Here is a 17,682-nt window from a genome sequence, read left to right on the forward strand (position 1 = left end):
CCAGTCATAACAGGCGGCCGGTCGACTGTGGTCTTGAGCGTTGAGAAAGGGGGAGTTGCAGACGGGCGGGGCTACGGTAAGCGGCGGCGTCTGTTTTGACAGTAAATGACGTGACGTGAAACTGCATTTAATGACACAAGGTACGTTACGGCTCTTTCTCCAGTAGCCGTGTTGTGTTTGGCGCCGGGACTTTTGTTTTTTCGCTGACCTCGAAAGGGACGATTTCAGTGATATTCAGAGAAGAAGAAGAAGAAGAAGAAGAAGAAGAAGAAGAAATAAACCTTGTGTGTCTCAAACAGAACTCATTTCTGTTGACAGGGCTAATTGCTAAGTGTGTGGTTGCTGATCCCAAGGCCAAATAGCCACTTTTGGTTCTTCCACTAAAATTTCGTATAACCTATTCAGAACCCACAGAGGTTTTCTTTTCTTTCTTTTTTTCTTTCTCAACGTTGACACCGCTCTCTGGTCATACTGTATCCATTGTGCACAGTTTTCAATGTGCGGAGATTTCCTAATAATAGAATATAAACTACTTGGCAAGCGGGACTGCATTTAAAGATTCCACCTCCTTTGTAAAAAAAAAAGAAAAAAAGAAGGGGGCCGGGGCCTTTTTGCAAAAAGGGAATTCTATGTTTCATTTTGAAGTTATTGGTCCAGTTCCAAGAGCATCTAGCCGTCCAATGATCAAAGGTCGAGTCAGAGAAAAGCCCGGCGGGAGGCTTATGCAAAAACGCCGTCCCGCTCATTGCGAATCGGGGCCGACGCGTTTGGAAAGGCATCGGCGCTCGATTTAAAACGTCAATATCCCTCAGACGCAGTTCAGGCTGTGCTTGGCCAAGTTTGAAGTATGCGGATGGAGAGAAGAAGAAGAAGAAGAAGAGGAAGAAGAAAAAAGAAAAGCTTCTCGCTCTCGTAGATAGAATTCAGAGGGGTTTTCGAAAAGTTGCACCGATTAAATGCCTCGAACCCCAAATATCTGCCCACGCCGGTGACCGAGATAAAACTCTGGCAATTTACGAAGAGAACTTGAAAGCTTTTATTCGGAGCAATTCAAATTGGATATATTATAGTTCGAATTAGGACAGATTTAATACATGTTTTTGCTTCTTTGCAGGCCCCCCCCCCCCCCGTGTATGAATAATGTCATCATGTCACCCTGATGCAGAGGAGATAGTAAGCAGTTGAAAGAGATGAAGGAACATTAAACATAGAAATCCCACAGCCACACCCCCCCCCCCCCCCCCACCCACTCCCCACTCCCCACTCCCCAGACAGGCATCTTCAGCGCTGATCTATTGTGTTAATGGCGAATCACTGGGTCACACATCAAGCGGCGTGTCTCCACCTTTAAGAGCAGGCCAGACGTCCGAAATCCCATGACGGAACGGGGGGGGGGGGGGGGGGGGGGGGGGCTTCTGGATCCGCTGGAGGTAACAAGACCACGGTGGAGTGAAGAGGGGCAGAGGGGGGCGAGGTGGGACGGGGGGAGGAGGGGGGTGGGGGGGGGGGGGGGGGGGCTGATAGGATGCTAGGAATTTATTTTTTTCTCTCCCAAAGCCGCCATCTTTCAGTCTGACGGTTACTGTAAACATCATTCCAGCGCACGCATGCTACTCCACATTCCTTTGGCGCTTTTAAAAAGATGGAGGGAAGAAAAAAAAAAAGATTCTGTGTTTACTAAGTCTGGGAAGAACGGAGCGTTTCACATCAAAGCGTGTTGGGTTCTAAGTGCTCGGAGGTTTGAAAAAGCAAGAGGCACGTCTCAGGTCCGTCGCTCTGGACAAACAGGGCGACCTTTAGCTTCCTGCGTCGTCACTGCCACGCCGCGCGAAACGCAAACAATCAATCCAATATGTATTTTTTTGAACAATGGAGAACCCCCCCCCCCCCCCCCCCCCCCCAAAAAAAAGGAGACATAAAAAGATAAAATATCACCAACAATGTCCGTGTCTTTTTACAAAAAACCAGCACCAGATGTGAACTCGCTGGCCCTTCACGCTGATATAAAAGAAGCCTTCGGGGATGTTGCAACGCACCTCGCTCACATTTAAGAAAACCAACCGACCCTCGGAGCGCAGTCCTCACACTCTGTGAGTTTGTATACAAAAAAACAACGCATACCTTGGCAGAATGCGGAGAAGGGAATGTACGCTATGCCCGGCGACCAATCGCTGCCCTGCGGCGTTTCCCCCTCTCGGGCCGCGTCGTGTTCGCCGCCATCCGACGCCGGGACGCAGACAGACACCTTGACCTTTGGTCACCGGTCGCAAAAAAACAAAAGAGACATAACGTTTCTCTTTTTAAAATATAGTCCTCATTTTATTAACAGAGGCCAAATAAAACTCATCACAATTTTTTATTTACAAAAGGGAGGCAATAAATATCTTAATAATAGTCATAAAATTATTTTTTGCTTACATTTGTTTAAAAAAAAAAGGACAAAAAAAAAAAGGACAAAAAAAAAAATCATAAATGTGTCATTGTTGTTAGTAGCAACGCATAGAAAAGAGAGAAAGAAATAACAACCTGCCGGCGGACAGGTGGATACACACTACAGGTGAGGAGGGGGCCGCGGGGTTTGAACGACAGAAGAAGCACAGACTTTTTTTTTTTTTGTTTTAAATTCCCTTTGGGGTTCAGACACAAGCTCTTTAAACGTGTGTCGCTCGAGTGTTCCCCTGAGTCCTGTTCAGCGTCTTTCTCTTTCTTTTTCCCAGGGGGAAAGTCTTTCATTGTCACGTGGAGGACGTCGGGGGGGCGGTGGGGGGGGGGGCTGGCTGAGCTGCGGCGTTCCCCGGACAGAACGAGCACGGGCTTTCGTCCGGTGAGTGAGGGGTTTCTGGAGACGCAGACAGTCGGGACTGGGCACGGGCGAGACGCGCAGGGACGAGGAGGTAGAGGAAGTCCTCATCGACGACCCCGGGAGGCCGCGCGCCCTCGACGAATTGGGGGCGTCCGTCAGCGCGCGCCACGGCGAGCCGGTTTGGAAAAGCGAGTCCGAAGTGGCGACGACAAGGGGTGGGGGGGGGTTGACACCCTCGTCTCCCGAACGTGACGGGGCGCTGGAGCACTTTGTCTGGTTGGCTTCCATTGTCTTAGCGTGTGTGTTTAAACAGGACTGAAGCCGGACTAGTCGAAGCACGTCGTGGTTCGGAGCTGCAGCGGAAATGTCGCGGGGATCGCACGCGGCACTCGGAGGCTCCGGCGCATTCCAGGAGCCGCGAGTGAGAGGACTGAGGTTGAGAGGAAAGGAGAAAAATAAAAAAATAAAAAAATATATAGGAGTGAGAGAAAGAGAGAGACCGGTAAAATATTGCACTAAAAGCTACACAGTCACCCCGGGCAGCGCAGTGTCACCTGCGACCGCCACCTCTCTCTCCCTCCCTCTCTGTGTTTCATCTCCATGGTGTCTGATTCCAGTGGAAAGTATGGGATCCGTGTTGTCAGGGGCAACACAAACAAAAAACCCGACAGGTATTCCAATAAATCTCTAGTTGGCTGATTTTTATAACATTGCGTCAGCTCCCGCTTTCAGTCCCCGTCGTCGTCAAAAAAAAAAAAAAAAAAGGAAAAAGGAAAGAGGAAGGTTCTATGCCTTCGGCCCGCAGTTCAGACGGAGCCGAGGACGACGGGCGAGCTCCTCTCAGAAGTCCTTTAGTTTATCCAGTAATATAAATAACACGACGGACACGTTAGCACAATGACATCAACCCAGAAGAATCCAAGAGTTAGGAAATATTCAGTCATCCTGAAATACAAAAATAAAACATCTTTGACTTTTTTCTTTTCCTGTCCGTCTGTCTTTTCTGTTACAGAAGAGAAGAAGCTTGAGATTTTCAGTTACAGCCCCACCGCGCCATCCCCACGGGACGCCACCCCCACCCCCACCCCCCCCACGAGGAAAACTAGCGCTGTCCCGTTCGTCCCCATCAGTTCCTCTTGGGTTTTAACCGCCGCGCCCTTCGTGTCCGCTTAGTCACTGTGGTGAACAGAAACTCCTCCAGCGGGTCCGCGCGGCCCCTCGGCTGGCGCTTCATGAAGTGGACTTCCTGTTGGCGCTGCGTGGTCCGCGAGCCTTTCTTGGGCCGCCCCTTCCGGTTGAAGCCGAGGTACCACCCTTTGTACTTGGCCGACACCAGGGCCGTGTAGTTGTTCTCCAGGAACTCCTCGACGAAGACGCACTCCTGCTTCCTCCCGTCGGGCTGCGGAGGAGGGAAAGGGAACGGGACATTAATTAATTGTTCACGCGGCAGCGCGGTTCCTTGTCTTCAAACTCGCAGTCTGGCTTACGACCTCCACCGAGGAGGTCGTGTTTTCATTGCCACGTGTTTGACTGTTTGTCTGTCCGTCAGCGGGATTACTGAAAAAACAATTTCCATGAAATTTTTCAGGAAGCGTGGCGAATGACACATAAAACTGGAGCAAATTTCAGAGCAGAACTAGATAAAAGGCAGACCCACACATCTTATTTATTTTTTTTTAAATTTCTTTAAGATGACAGGATAGGGCGTTAGCCTTGGTGGAGGTATGTGCTCTTCAAACGACCATCTAGTTTCCATTGGATCAATGCATGGTCGCTAAGAATGATTTACCATGAGGACGTTAATATTACTTCACTGTAATTATTAGAATATATATATATATATTTATATATATACATATATATCATGTTTGTAACATTGAACGTGTTCAGGTCCCTTAACTGCACGTCTTCTCGCATTATTCTAAACTTTTTTCTTGTCTAGTTGAGCCGTTTTATTGTCTTCTAATAACTGTGGAACGCCTTTATTTCACATCAGCACATTCCAGTAGTTACATTTCAAAAGAAATCTTTATCATTTTGGGTAAAAGCTTCGCATATTCGCTTTCCCAAGTTGTTGAAGTCCCATATCCGCCCCGTGTCTGTATGCTAAATGTTTAGCTAGTGCTGCTAGGACGTGGTTAGCTTAGCTTTTGCATTAACATTGGGGAAACCTGGCCTGGCTAACACCCAAGGTAGAAATATCTACCTAAAAGTCACATTATATTCGATTTTTTTCCGCCGTACAAAAACCAAAGTGATAGAACAACAAGTATTTGTTTTAAAAGCGGCGCTATGCGTTGGACTTCGTTGGAGTCGCCGCTAGCTGCCTGGAAAGTAACAATGGACAGAGCCAAGCTAGCTGCTTCCAGTCCTTATGCTAAGCTAAGTATTTCCTGGCTGCATTGGTCCATAATTAGCACACAGATAAAACAGAGATGGTATTAATCTTTTCATGTAGCTCTGAGCAAAAAAGTCAATTAGCGTATTCCCCAAAAGGTACCTATAGCACTAAAATGTTCAATGAGATATGACTTGATATTCTGTTAATAAATATGCTGATGTTGAGGTAATGTGTTGTTTATAATATATTTAAGTAATTTACGTATACAAATGTCAAATACTGATGGATTATGATGCTGCACTGTGCTCATACGATAGTCACAGCACGGCTGGAGGCTTGAGACTTTAGTAGTTTCAGTCGGAAAATGTTCACAGAGAAGTTTGTGGATTATCCAAACTAACGGGATATTATTTCTGTAGAAAAAACCCCACATATATCTGCAAAAACGTTTAAAATAGAATTGGCAAGAAAAAATATGCATATTTCCGTCATTCCGGTGAAAAGACTCATTTTGATTGATTCTCTGCAAATGTCAGCAATTTACAATACAACTTATTTTCTATCATTAATCCGGCTGAGAACCAAACTATCCATCATCCGAGAGTCATTGTATCCTTAGAAAAATAATAAAATAAAAAAATCTTACGGTGGCTTTTCAGGCGGAAGTGAAAGGAACATTCTTTAAACAACCGAAAAGTCACACTGCATGTTTCTAACGGACGGCCGCGATGAGAGAGGGAAAGCGTGTGTGACTTACTGCCGCCCCGCCGACGCTGACAGCATGAGTTATTAACGCGACGAAAATCGCGTGTGGCTCCGAAAAAGAACACACGTGCGTTTTCTTGTTTTGTTTTTTCAAATGTGAACCTCTTTCCCGTATCGAAAGCGGCCCGTCCACAGGGTCGCATGCAGTCATCCCGCCTGCGCTTGTGGCCACCTGGTGTGACTAAGTGATATAATTGCAATGGCATTCCTCCTAAGTGACCATTAGTCTCTCAATGCATTGTGGTGATTGCAGTCCGTAATTGACTGATCGAGTGTCAAAGGAGTAGGCCGATTACGTAATGGAAGAATGGCTGTGAGTTATCAAAGGGGTTTTGTTAGGGTGTACAAAAAACAGCAGGCGAAAAGCAGATCTGAGGCTGCGTTCAATTCACTCTGGATTAAGAGCTTCGCTGAAATCATTCATTTTTTTCCTCCCGGTGCGGCGGATGGCGGCCACTCAATTTTGCCGCCGAAAATATCACACAGCAGGTTATTCTCAAGGTGAAAAAAATCGATACTCACCCGTACGACTATTTTGCCTTTCTCGTTCATGCATATGTAATGGTCGCTCTCTTTTCCTTTTATTCGAATGTGGCTCCCGAACGTTTCCGTCTCAACCACGAGGAGAGCTGGAAAAAAGAAAAGAAGAGAAGAAAAAACGTAGAGTCAGTTAAAAACCGACAGCCCGTCGCGGTGTTGTCCCCCCCCCCCCCCCCCCCCCCCCCCCCACTTTGCGATGCCTTCTGAGCGTTTTACAACACTCCTCAATCGTGCGAGAGATTCCCAAGATAGTCATGACTTTGAAACAAATGATGTGATTCACTTTTCCAGTCCCGTAAATCGATCGCTGCGAAACCGAAGGGCGGCTTTGTCTGGGGCCTCGTACGGAAAACGTAGATATTCGCTGAAGAAATTATTTACGGTTTAAGGTTTTTTTTTTTAAGTTAATCCTTCATGAACACAGTGTCAATTTTCATCATATACACGTCAAACTAGAGATTCAGTTCCCTTTATTAGTGTTAACGATTTTGGCGCATAATTCATCTTAATAATCAAAGATCACCAACTGACAGAAAGTATGATGTTTTCTAACAGACATTTACATTTTTAAAGTTATATGAAGCGTAAGATATCTTAAATATGCACCAAATCAACAACGCAATCATCACTTCATCCCGACACTGGACCAACAGTGTCCAATCTGAGGACGCAGTATCCCGGCGGCTCTTTTATTTTTTTTATTTCCCCCCCCTCGATCCTCCGAAAAACCAACCCCAGCCCGAATGTTTTAACCCCTGTGAGGTCACCTTTGTCTGCGCTCAGCCCCTCGAAAAAACCGGCTCGAGGAGATCTGCCAAACATTTGTGGAGCGGTTATGTGCCCCTCAGGATTAGGTTTCAAGTTCCCTTTAGTCTGTGCTCACTCAATCAAAAAGTTAAGATGATCCATTTGTTTAACACACAGGGCCATTCAGTAGCGCTCAAGGGAGAAGGGGAAGAATAGACCAAGGGGACGGGACGGGCCTCGGGGGCAGAAGTAGACCCCCCCCCCCCCCCCCCGACCCCCCTTCATCCCCCTTCATCCAACCTTGGGGGGGAGAGTGGGAAGCAGGAAACTTGTTGTAACGGTGGATCTGAGGAAAGGTTTTTGGGAATTTAAAGAACTAAATTTCACTACAAAGATCCGTCTCAATCTTTTTTTGGGGCTCTTACGGAGGAAAAAGATCTGGTTTGCCCATTTCGTGAGTGATTTTTTTTTTTAAAAAGATAGTCCAATCAGGAGTCATTTGACAACACATTGGCATTCTCACTTCTCGCAAAGAAGTCAACCCTCCGGTATAATATATTGTAGGTCGTCCCTTTTTGTCCGTGACCCCGGCCGAGCCCCATCTTCTCCCTCTCCGAGTGAACCACCGACGGTTCGGTGTTTGCCGATTGAACAGTCTGGCAGCCGCGCGCTTCGGCAAACTCAATCAAAAGCTTTTCGAGTCATGGTTCCAGTGAAACACAAACACTGAGGGATCGCGCTGTCATCAGTGCCACTAACAAGTGGCGTTCAAACCTCACGAAAGGAGCGGAATGCGGGTACTTTTTTTATTCACGCTGTAATACGCACTTCAGAACCATAATCCGTATAATCCGCAACCTTCAAAATCTGTGAATGTACGCGCGCGACACTTCGGTGATCTCCTGGGAGAGTGTGGGAATCTCAGACTGAGTCCGCGAAACACGTCTGACACTTGAAATCGGAGCAAAATGCCGGAGATACATCCGAGCCTGTGATTGGTCACTGACATGTTGTGTGTATTAGCTAAGGGTATTAGGATTTTTTGGTTGTTTTTTTAATAAAAAAAAATCATAGGGTATTTAACCTCCGACATACAGTTCTAATGTACACCGCGGCCTGTATATGAACAATGTGCGGCCACGGGGCGTTTGTCGACCCCCGGCGGCGGGGGTCACCTGTCGAAGAAATGTTGAAAACCTCCCCTGCCCTAATTCCCGATTGCAACTTTCATCAGTTTAAAAGCCTTTCACGGTGACACGACGTCTGCTCTAAGTGGACGACGGGCGTCAGTTATAGGACAGATCGTCCCACAAGAGGATCGGCCTTGTCTCTTAAAAATAACGGATATGCCGCCCGAATGAGAAAGAATTACAGCGCTCCCACTTTGGCTTGCACAGATACGGATCTGAGGTGATATATTTCCTACACGGCGGTTTGTGGCTCTTCTTTCGCGGAGCTGCGGTGGCTGAGAGTGGATTAGAGCGAACAAGAGCGTCTTCCTGAGCGTTATTAGTGAGTGCAAAGGAGTTCACAGGTGCCAGGTACTGCAGCTGGATGGGGAGGAGGAGGAGGAGGAGGGGGGGGGGGGAAGGGGCGGAGGGTAGAATTGGCAAGGCCTCATGGGAAAAAAATTGGATCTGCTTCCACTCAAGCTCTAACAAGCAAGTGAGGAAACTTCGCCTCGCCGCATCTGTGACTGAACACACTCACTCAGAGGCATTTTTCGAGAGAGACCAGCAATTTGAAGAGCAGTGAGTCAGCTGTTGTGAGCAGAAATGATCTGCGGGAAGGTACAACGCGGCTCCTCTTCGGCCTCGCGTCTGTGCCACCGCATCAAAGGGTGCGCTGCAGCGACCGCCAATTTACTCATCTGCCATTATTTGTGTTCGTTTTTCATCTGAAATGGTGAACAAGTCCACACAGAGAGCAAAAGAGGATATATATATATATATATTTATTTTTTTTAAGTTGACAGGAGCATGAAATTGTACTGTTGGTACCTGGTATTTCCACGCTGCTAGATTGTACCACATTGACGTGGTTATTTGTATCAATGGAATACTTAGTCTTGGCTTTGTCTTGCTCTTTCGAGAACAAAACCAATCGCAAGACTTGTTCATGGGCAGTCACAGTCCTTATGATCAATTTTTTTTCAAACCTTTAAGGGGCAGTAAGCGATTCTGGAGAAGCCAGTTCCTCTCTTTGTTGTTGTTGATTGATTTTACTGCAGTGTGTTGTGCGGTGCGGTGCGCGCCATTTTTTGGTCTTTTCGATTTACAGAGCCCATGGGCTGCGGCGAACACCCAGATTTTTGGGGCGCGTGCGCAGAAAAGCCACAGCTAACGGACGGTGAGGGAATATTCACAGATTTTTTTATTATAGTATTGCTTTAGAATCACTTACTGCCCCTTTAAGAGACAAGTAAGTGTAGTAAATAGTAAAAGGATTGTATCACACGCGGCTTTGAACCCTTCGTACCTAAAAACTCAGAAACCCAATAGATTGCAGAGAACGGCAAATCAACAAGTCAGTTCTGGTCCAAATTTGGGTATTCCGACTTAAATTCCCATTGCTGGCCTATAATGGATACTCAAATACAGCAGTAAACAACCTTCGCAAGGTTTTGAGACGTTTCCGTGCACCCCAACCAGTAGTTGGTGGCTTGCAGAAGTCACCATCCCCTCTTCCCCAAACCAAACACGGAAGACCTCCTCCAAACAATGGGGTAGTGTAAACCACCACTGTTTCTGGAGTAGAGGTGGTGACGACGTCTCGTCTGTCTGTTTGTTTGTTTTTTTACGGACTATAGCTTAAAGTGTCTTAAGGTGAGATGCACAGGAGTTCTCCCATACCATACTTGCCCCCATCATCTCCGTTGGCGTTGACCTTCTTATCCAGGATCTGCACGTGCTTCCCCGTGGTCCGGCTGTACAGCTGGTAGATCCGCACCTGCTTCCGGCTCAGGTCGTCGGGGTTCCGCGTGTGGTTCTCGATGTAGAACCTGAAATCGGCGGAGCTCTGCTGGCATTCCTGAGACGGGAGGAAGCAGAGAGAGAGAAAGAGAGAGAGAGAGAGATTGTCAGGACACAGGTGTTGACTGTACTGTGTGCTGTTGGTTTTATGGACTGTGTCCAAAAAAATTGTGCTTCGGGGGCTTGAAAGAAAAGCCCCCCCGAGATAACAACCTGGAAACTGCGGCTGTGGGATTTCAGTGTTTCTTTAACTGGCCCATTTTATATATATATACTTTGCATTTACAAGCTCCTCGCCATCCGACGAGATGCGTAAATGAAGTCAGCGTTTGACCATAAATCCCCCGTAGAACAAGTGCAAGAGTGCGGCATTCGGTTGCTGTTCGACCCAGAGAGAGAGACGTGTACTTTGTGCCCCCGGCGCTACTGACAAACCCGCACTCCATTTCCACAAGCAAGCGAGCCCACTAGCAATTATACACCTGAAGCACCCAGACCTGTTGCACTATCATCAAACCAAAATATCTGCCCGAGGGCGACGCAGGGTCCATAAATTAGGAAACGCAGCGGGCGGAAGACAAGACTCTTGAGATGGCGAGAGGCACCCGGAGCCACAAAAACACTCTTGTACAAGTAATCTTTTTTTCCGAAAATTTGAACCGGGACTATTCTGTCTTTCAGAGTTCACTAGCCCGAATGTTTACGTGTCACCTAAACCTCGCGCACGTTGCGTTCTTGTCATCGGCGTGTCAGGGGGGAAAAAGCAAAAGGTGTCACCCCGACGTGTGGAGGAGCGAGGGGGGAAACGTATACTTTCAGAAGCCCTGGAATCTCGGCCCACGCCAAGATCCCCGTTTCCCCCAGCTGTACGGTGCGGTAATTGCACAGTAATGGCTTTTTATGTGGCTTGTTCTCAGGTGGCTAATTACACACGCATTACATACCCCCGAGTCCGTGTTATTCTAACTCCACCAAATTAACGCCATGTACGCAAACATGATGGGGGAACCGCGGCCACGGTTCGAACAAATCTTAGAGTCAAAGAAAAATTAAACTCTCGCAAAATCGTGAGTCCTGCTCCGGCCCCCTCTGAACCAGGCGTCATTCAAAAAGTTGTGCCGCAATTCCGAGGCCAGAATCCCTTGGAAATCTTACACACATACTAAAGTGTTCAAGCATCTTCGCCTATAAATGCCAAATAAGTTGGCTGCATTCCGCTGCTTGTTATGACGTATCCGCTCTAGAAATGTGGACCTCGGAGGATCCCGGCCCCTGAAACGGAAGAACACGGCTTCTGTATCTTGACGTCTTTTGGGAAACACGCCCTGAAATGTTTCTTTTGACACGACACAGGGAAGAAAAATGACACGATGATCTACTGATGCAACAGATTTGCGGAGTTGATATCCGAGGCATCACAACCTTGTAGAGAAACGTAAAAAAAATGGTGATGAGTATTTTTCTACCTGCATGATTTGACTCATGTCCTGTGAGTAGACATCGTTTTCTCAAGGCGACGGTGTCGAAATAAGCTTTGTATCTACTTTTGGAACCTTCCGATAAACTCCATTCACACGAAAAACAACCCCACTGCCATGACAACCATATGGCGGATTGTCCTCTGATATTTTACATATATTACAGTTGACAAAATGCTGTATAACAACAGATTGAATCCAGGCTATATTGTGCTTTGTGGAGTCCTGCTGTCACCTATACCTGTTCCCTCGATCCTGAGCTCAGAGCCGGCCCTAGGCTATATGGGGCCCTAAGCAGGATTTGATTTTTGGGGGGCCCCCCACCGCCACTAATCCTTCTGTAGATCTCACACACCTGTTAGCAATTTAATTCATTGTAGCTGTGTTGCTTACATTATACCAATGTCAGCCTTTATAAGCTTCTGTGGTTTTTGATCTTAAACGTAATCAACTCACAATAGTGGTCCAGAGTTAATTTGCACTTTAATATTCAAAGTTATACATCTGGCTGTCTTTTTTTTTTCTGTTTGGAAGCTAACGTTAGCCGAAGATAGCTCGACTGAACCGAAGGCTTGTTTGACGGCTAGCTAGCTAGCCGGTGGGTGTTTATGGTAAAACATTGAAATTAATAGCGCGTGTCCTTTTTTGTGACATTGTCCGTATCTTTAAACTTTATACGCCACTGCCCTTTCCATCAACTGTCTGACTGACTACGCGGCTGCCACCAGGGGGCCCTATAAGCAGCCGCTCAGTTTCGCTTATGCCTTGGCCCGGCCCTGCCTGAACTCGACCTGGACCAAGCGACGTACAGTTTTTACAGCCCGTTTCAAAAGGAGATAAATGATAAGGCAGTGAAATGTATTCAAATTGGAAAAATCCAACACACCATGTGTGAGATTTCTAAGCCCCATAAGTGGATGTTTCCCTTTTAGCAGTTAGCATGCGATAGCCGCCACGACCGCTAAACAAATCACCAGCTACATGACTCATCATTCAGGGAACAAGACGTCACAGCAACAGACAAACTGTACGACTGACGAGTGACTTCTGCAAATCCCCCCCCCCCAAAACAACAGCTGATATTGCAAAATCAAAAGATGTCACTTCAAATAGAACCAACGCTGGTTGGGAATTAGGTTGTGTTTCCTCCAAACAAGCACATGTGTTGAAAATGATGAAGTCAAACATCAGCATCATCATGTTGTCAACTCTCCCTCAGAACCAGCCTCAAAGCTGGCGAGCGAAAAACACACACACAACAAAACAAGGTCCTCGTCCTCGCCGGGCGGCTGAGGGATTTATCCTCCAAATCTCCCCCCCATCTCTAAACAAACATTAAAGTGCGCTCGGGAGACAGTTGCGTTTTTTGCGTCAAGGAGGGGAGAAAAGGAAGGGGAAGGGGGCAAGCCTAAGCACATGGTGGTGGAGGTGAACGCTGGCAAACAAAAAGTTTTGTTTTTGTTTTATCACGCCGTCTCCTCTCTTCAAAGACATGGCATGAAAACGGATACGGTTCAGAACTTCAAAAAGTCTGGTGCATCACCGAGGAAGCTTTTAGTCGTCGCCTCCATCTAAAGATACACCTTTTTTAATCTCCTCGACACACAAACACACACACACACACACACACACACACACACAGACAGACAGACAGACAGACAGACAGAGTCCCGTTGGCAGTGCAATCAAAGTTACAACCTCCGTCTTGTGGTCGCTTCTTTTTTTTTTTTTGCCTTGTAAAAATCACAGACCGCAGACATTAACACAGAGAGGCAATCTGAACTATACGCCAGGGAGCCACATTTCATTTTTCTTTTTGGTTTGATAACTGCCTTTAATCTCTAATCTGACTCACAATAAACAGCCAGGTCGTGCATTTAAAAAAAAATATAACCAAAACAAAACAGAAAACAGGAAATATCCTTTATCTCTGCACCTCAAACCTCTGCAGGGCCACGACCTGCAGGAGCCCCCTCCTCCTCCTGTCTCTATACGTGTGAGGAGTGGGTCGGTCCGCACTATAGCTTTGTTTGTGCCAGCTCTGTTGAAATAATCAGAGCCAACAAGACTTACATAACTTTGCATTTTTACATCTTTTGCAAAATTTAGTTTAAAATGGTTCCCAGAACTGCTTACAATTTATTTTCTCCGTGGTTCACACATTTCTGCAGGGTTTCAATTTGTTCCCTGCATTGATTTGATTATGTGCCATAAATACATTTTTGCAACCTTTAATATATATATATATATATATATATATATATATATTAAACTACAGCTCTCACAGTGTGGCCAGCGGCTGGATGCTCCTGTGCAGGGAAATGAGATGAGAGAGAGAGAAGCTGATGATGCGTCTTTTTTTTTTCCTGTTTTAACATCTCCGTTCGTATGACGAGGGCCTGAGAAATCCATTTGAAACAACCCGCATATCGTGCTGCTGCAACACGTCATACACCAACAAGACCGATCGGATGAGCCTCATCATCATCATCATCATCATCATCATCAGCAGTGAACCAGCTGTCTCGTCGGATCCACTGCAGCGCGCTGGATGTCTGCAGATCATTACTGATCAAAGTGGGACGCGAGTAATAAAATTAAAAAATTAAAAGATTAAAATAAAGTGAGGCAACACGCGCCGAAAACGAGCACCATCTGCTCAAGGAAGAACTTTTAACCTCCCGCAGACTAATATAACTGCTCAACAATTCTGTTGTCAAATACCGAAACTGCTACTTAAACAAAAAAAATGTGTTTTTAATTTTTATTTTGGGCCAGATTGATTCTGTTGATTGCAGATTGCGGTGATGATTAATCGCGTCGGATTACAGTTTCCTCAATTGCCGAATTGCTTCCCAGGCTTTTATTTATTTATTTATTTATTTTTAAATCAACACGACCTGCATTAGAAAGTTTTACCTGGATCTTATTGCGATGTCCGGTTCATCCTCCCGTCGCAGCGACCACCACTGTGACATACATGCTGGGAACTGTTTGGAATATTTAATTAATCGGATTACTTTTTTTTCATATTGCTGTGATTGATTTATACTTTATACCGTTTTCTTGTTATATGTTTTTTCTCTCTCTCTCTCTCTCCATTTATTTTATGCGTAAAACACGACGCGGGCCCATTCTCCATAACAACCACAAAAAAATATAAAACATTATGGCACTTTTGTTTTCTTTTACTTAGTATTATATTTTAGGGGCCCTTAACCTAACCTTTGCCCATCTCCATTACGCACGTTGACAGTGACGCGCGCACACACACACACACACACACACACACACACACAAGGGGAGCTGAACAAAAAGAGTCAAACGTACCTGTAGCTGGAAATAGAGACCTAGAAGATGTAAACACCTAAAGTGGAGAGAGAGAGAGAGAGAGAGAGAGAGAGAGAGAGAGAGAAGGGAGGAGGGGAGTGAATCAACACAGGCAATTACACGAAGTATGAACGCAGCCTTACACCTTGAATGATGACAGCGATACGCAAAAAAAAAAAAACGCATAAGAGCCGTTTGGCGACTTCTATTGGTAAGAATGCATGTTTGGTTTTTTTAATATGTGCAAAGAAAAAAGAGAGAGAAAAGCGGAGATGAAACACTTACAGGTATATGAACCTCGAAGGCAGCAGCGACATCTTGACTTGCATGAAAAATACACCTGCTTCCACCAGATTTTAAGGAAAGGTTGATCGCCCCCCTCCTCTCCCTCTCTCTCCCTCTCTCTCTGTGTGTGTGTGTGTGTGTGTGTGTGTCTCTCTCCCCCTCTTGCGCGTCCCCCTCTTTTACGCGCACAACTCCGGCGGTAAGTCGGAGATCGAATCCCGGTGCAAGGACAGATCACCGGAGAGCAGGAGCAGAGTCACGGAGTGCAACATTGAGGTGCTTCCTTGTTGGGGGTGGTGTGTGTGTGTGTGTGTGTGTGTGGGGGGGGGGGTTATCCCGAAGATTTTTCTCTCTCTCTCTCAGTCTCCACCGCGCTCCTCTAAATCCGGCAACGTCTCCGTAAATCGGTGCCAAAAAAACAAGCGTCCAAAAAGGGATTCAGTGTCCCAAAAGAGAAAAGGAAGAAGAAAAAAAAAAAGAAATCCCCTCGTCCAAATAAAATATCCGTCGGAGTTCTTTTTACGCACGAGTTTGTCCCGTCAATCCCAATCGATCCCCGCTGCTGGACCGACCGGTCACAGGCTCCCCGGCTCCGTCCGTACCTGCGGGGGATTCACACACCTTGCACGGGTCATCTTATTCTACCAAGTGCTACGGAGGAGGTGGAAGAGGAGGAGGAGGAGGAGGAGGGAGGGAGGGGGAAAAAAGGCAAAATGCGGTGGATGACAAAACGCCCTTCCACCATGAAACAAGTCGCTGAAAGTGGACAAACAAGCGTATCCAAGTAATTTTCTAGGAAAAAGATTCAAAGTAATGTTTGTGCGTGTGAATCGCAGAGGAGGCAGCAGCGGCGGGTCCCTGGAGAGGTGTGTGGTGCTGCTGGTGCTGGTGGAGGTGATGGCGCAGCAGCGGCAGCAGCAGCCTGTCAGTGGTGTTCGTGCGTCTGCGACTCGCGATTTGGGCACAGAGAGGTTTTTCTCCCTTTTTTTTTTTTTTGGTGTGTGTGTGTGTGTGTGTGTGTTGTTGGTGGGTGGAAACATGTCAGAGCGGTTTGCACCTGATAGGGTAATCCTGCAGAGACCATCGGCTCCGACAGGGAGAGGGGTTGTTGTTTTTTTCCAAAGCAAAGCGCTGCGCAAGAGGAGCAGCAGAGAATAAGGAGGTGAAGTTTACGCATTATTTTTTTTTTTTTTTTAAACTCCGATTTTAATTTTTGCTTTGGGACGAGGGTTTAATTGGTAATCGGATTCCGATGAAGACAATCCGATTTGAAAGACGTGCATCTACGTTCAGAGGCGAGGGGTGACACCATTCATGCATTAGTTTGATTGGAGCACGCTTCCAATTAATTGACTTTTGCGTCAAACTATATTTCTCTTTTTGGGCCCATTATTATTATCATTATTATTATCATTATCATTATTATTATTATTATTATTATTATTATTATTATTATTATTATCATTATTATTATTATTATTATTATTATTATTATTATCGTTATTGTTATTATTGTGTCGCCACATGCCACAGAAACCGCGCGTCCCCTCTCTCGTGCGCCTGGTTTGTGGATTGGGACCCCGGATCTCCCAGACGGCATTCAAATGCAGGTTGTTTTTTCTCTCTCTCCTCTTCTTCTTCTTCTTCTTCTTCTTCTTCTTCTTCTTCTTCTTCTTCTTCTTCTTCTTCTTCTTCTTCTTCTTCTTCAATAATGTGCTATAACTTATCCCGCATTTAAATGAAAGAGAGGTGTGAATGTGTTTACGAGCGCCGCAGAGCGCAGAGCTGTAAAGTGAGCCCACATCCCTGCTGCCATTAAAAAAAAACCCAGAAGAAGAAGAAGAGAAGGAAGAAAAGAAAAAACAGAAAACCTTTGTTGGTTTGCCTTTATTGTCCCATTAAAAACGGGATCCTCAGCATTCCTTTGCCCCCCTATTGATATTCAAAATGATTCTAAATGATTACATACATAACATCCCATGTTTGGGGGATTTCTTCCACAGGGGCCTCCTGCGGTGAGAGGTTAGTGGGACATGGGGGGGGGGGGGGGGGGGGGGGGGGGGGGGTGTGGACCAAAGAGGCTCCTGCTCCTGATCAGGCAAAAAAATAAACACCAATCAATTTGTGCTACAGTGGGAAGAGAAGAAAAAGAAACACGTGAATCTATGGCTTTTGTTCAGAACACACACCTGAGTGATTTATAGGGAAATAACAGAGGTTTTTCTTTTTCCTTTTTCTCCTTCATCTAAGTGCAGTTGATGTGGGTTTAACCCAGTGATTCATGGCCGCCTGCCTAACAAGGAGGCTTGATCCTGTCAAACCACAGTGCACTGTAATAATCCCTGCAACACAAACCGACAACGTACAACATCATCTGTAAACGCAACGACTAATTTAGCCTTGTCTGCCTGGGGGGGGGGG

The 17,682-nt window shown here is 46.1% G+C and overlaps 1 protein-coding gene across 1 annotated transcript; it reads right to left on the bottom strand.

Annotated features, from left to right (window-relative positions):
* Positions 1-1,970: 1,970 nt before the first annotated feature.
* Positions 1,971-16,264, bottom strand: fgf24 (fibroblast growth factor 24). Its single transcript, XM_035650670.2, has 5 exons — positions 15,262-16,264; positions 14,977-15,013; positions 10,049-10,226; positions 6,432-6,538; positions 1,971-4,202 (listed from the first exon to the last, which is right to left on the bottom strand). The coding sequence occupies exons 1-5, from the start codon at positions 15,303-15,305 to the stop codon at positions 3,930-3,932; spliced, it is 639 nt and encodes a 212-aa protein (XP_035506563.1). The 5' UTR covers positions 15,306-16,264; the 3' UTR covers positions 1,971-3,929.
* Between the last annotated feature and the right edge of the window lie 1,418 nt (positions 16,265-17,682).

This window comes from Scophthalmus maximus, chromosome 9 (assembly GCF_022379125.1).
Source record: "Scophthalmus maximus strain ysfricsl-2021 chromosome 9, ASM2237912v1, whole genome shotgun sequence".
NCBI classification, from domain to species: Eukaryota; Metazoa; Chordata; class Actinopteri; order Pleuronectiformes; family Scophthalmidae; genus Scophthalmus; species Scophthalmus maximus.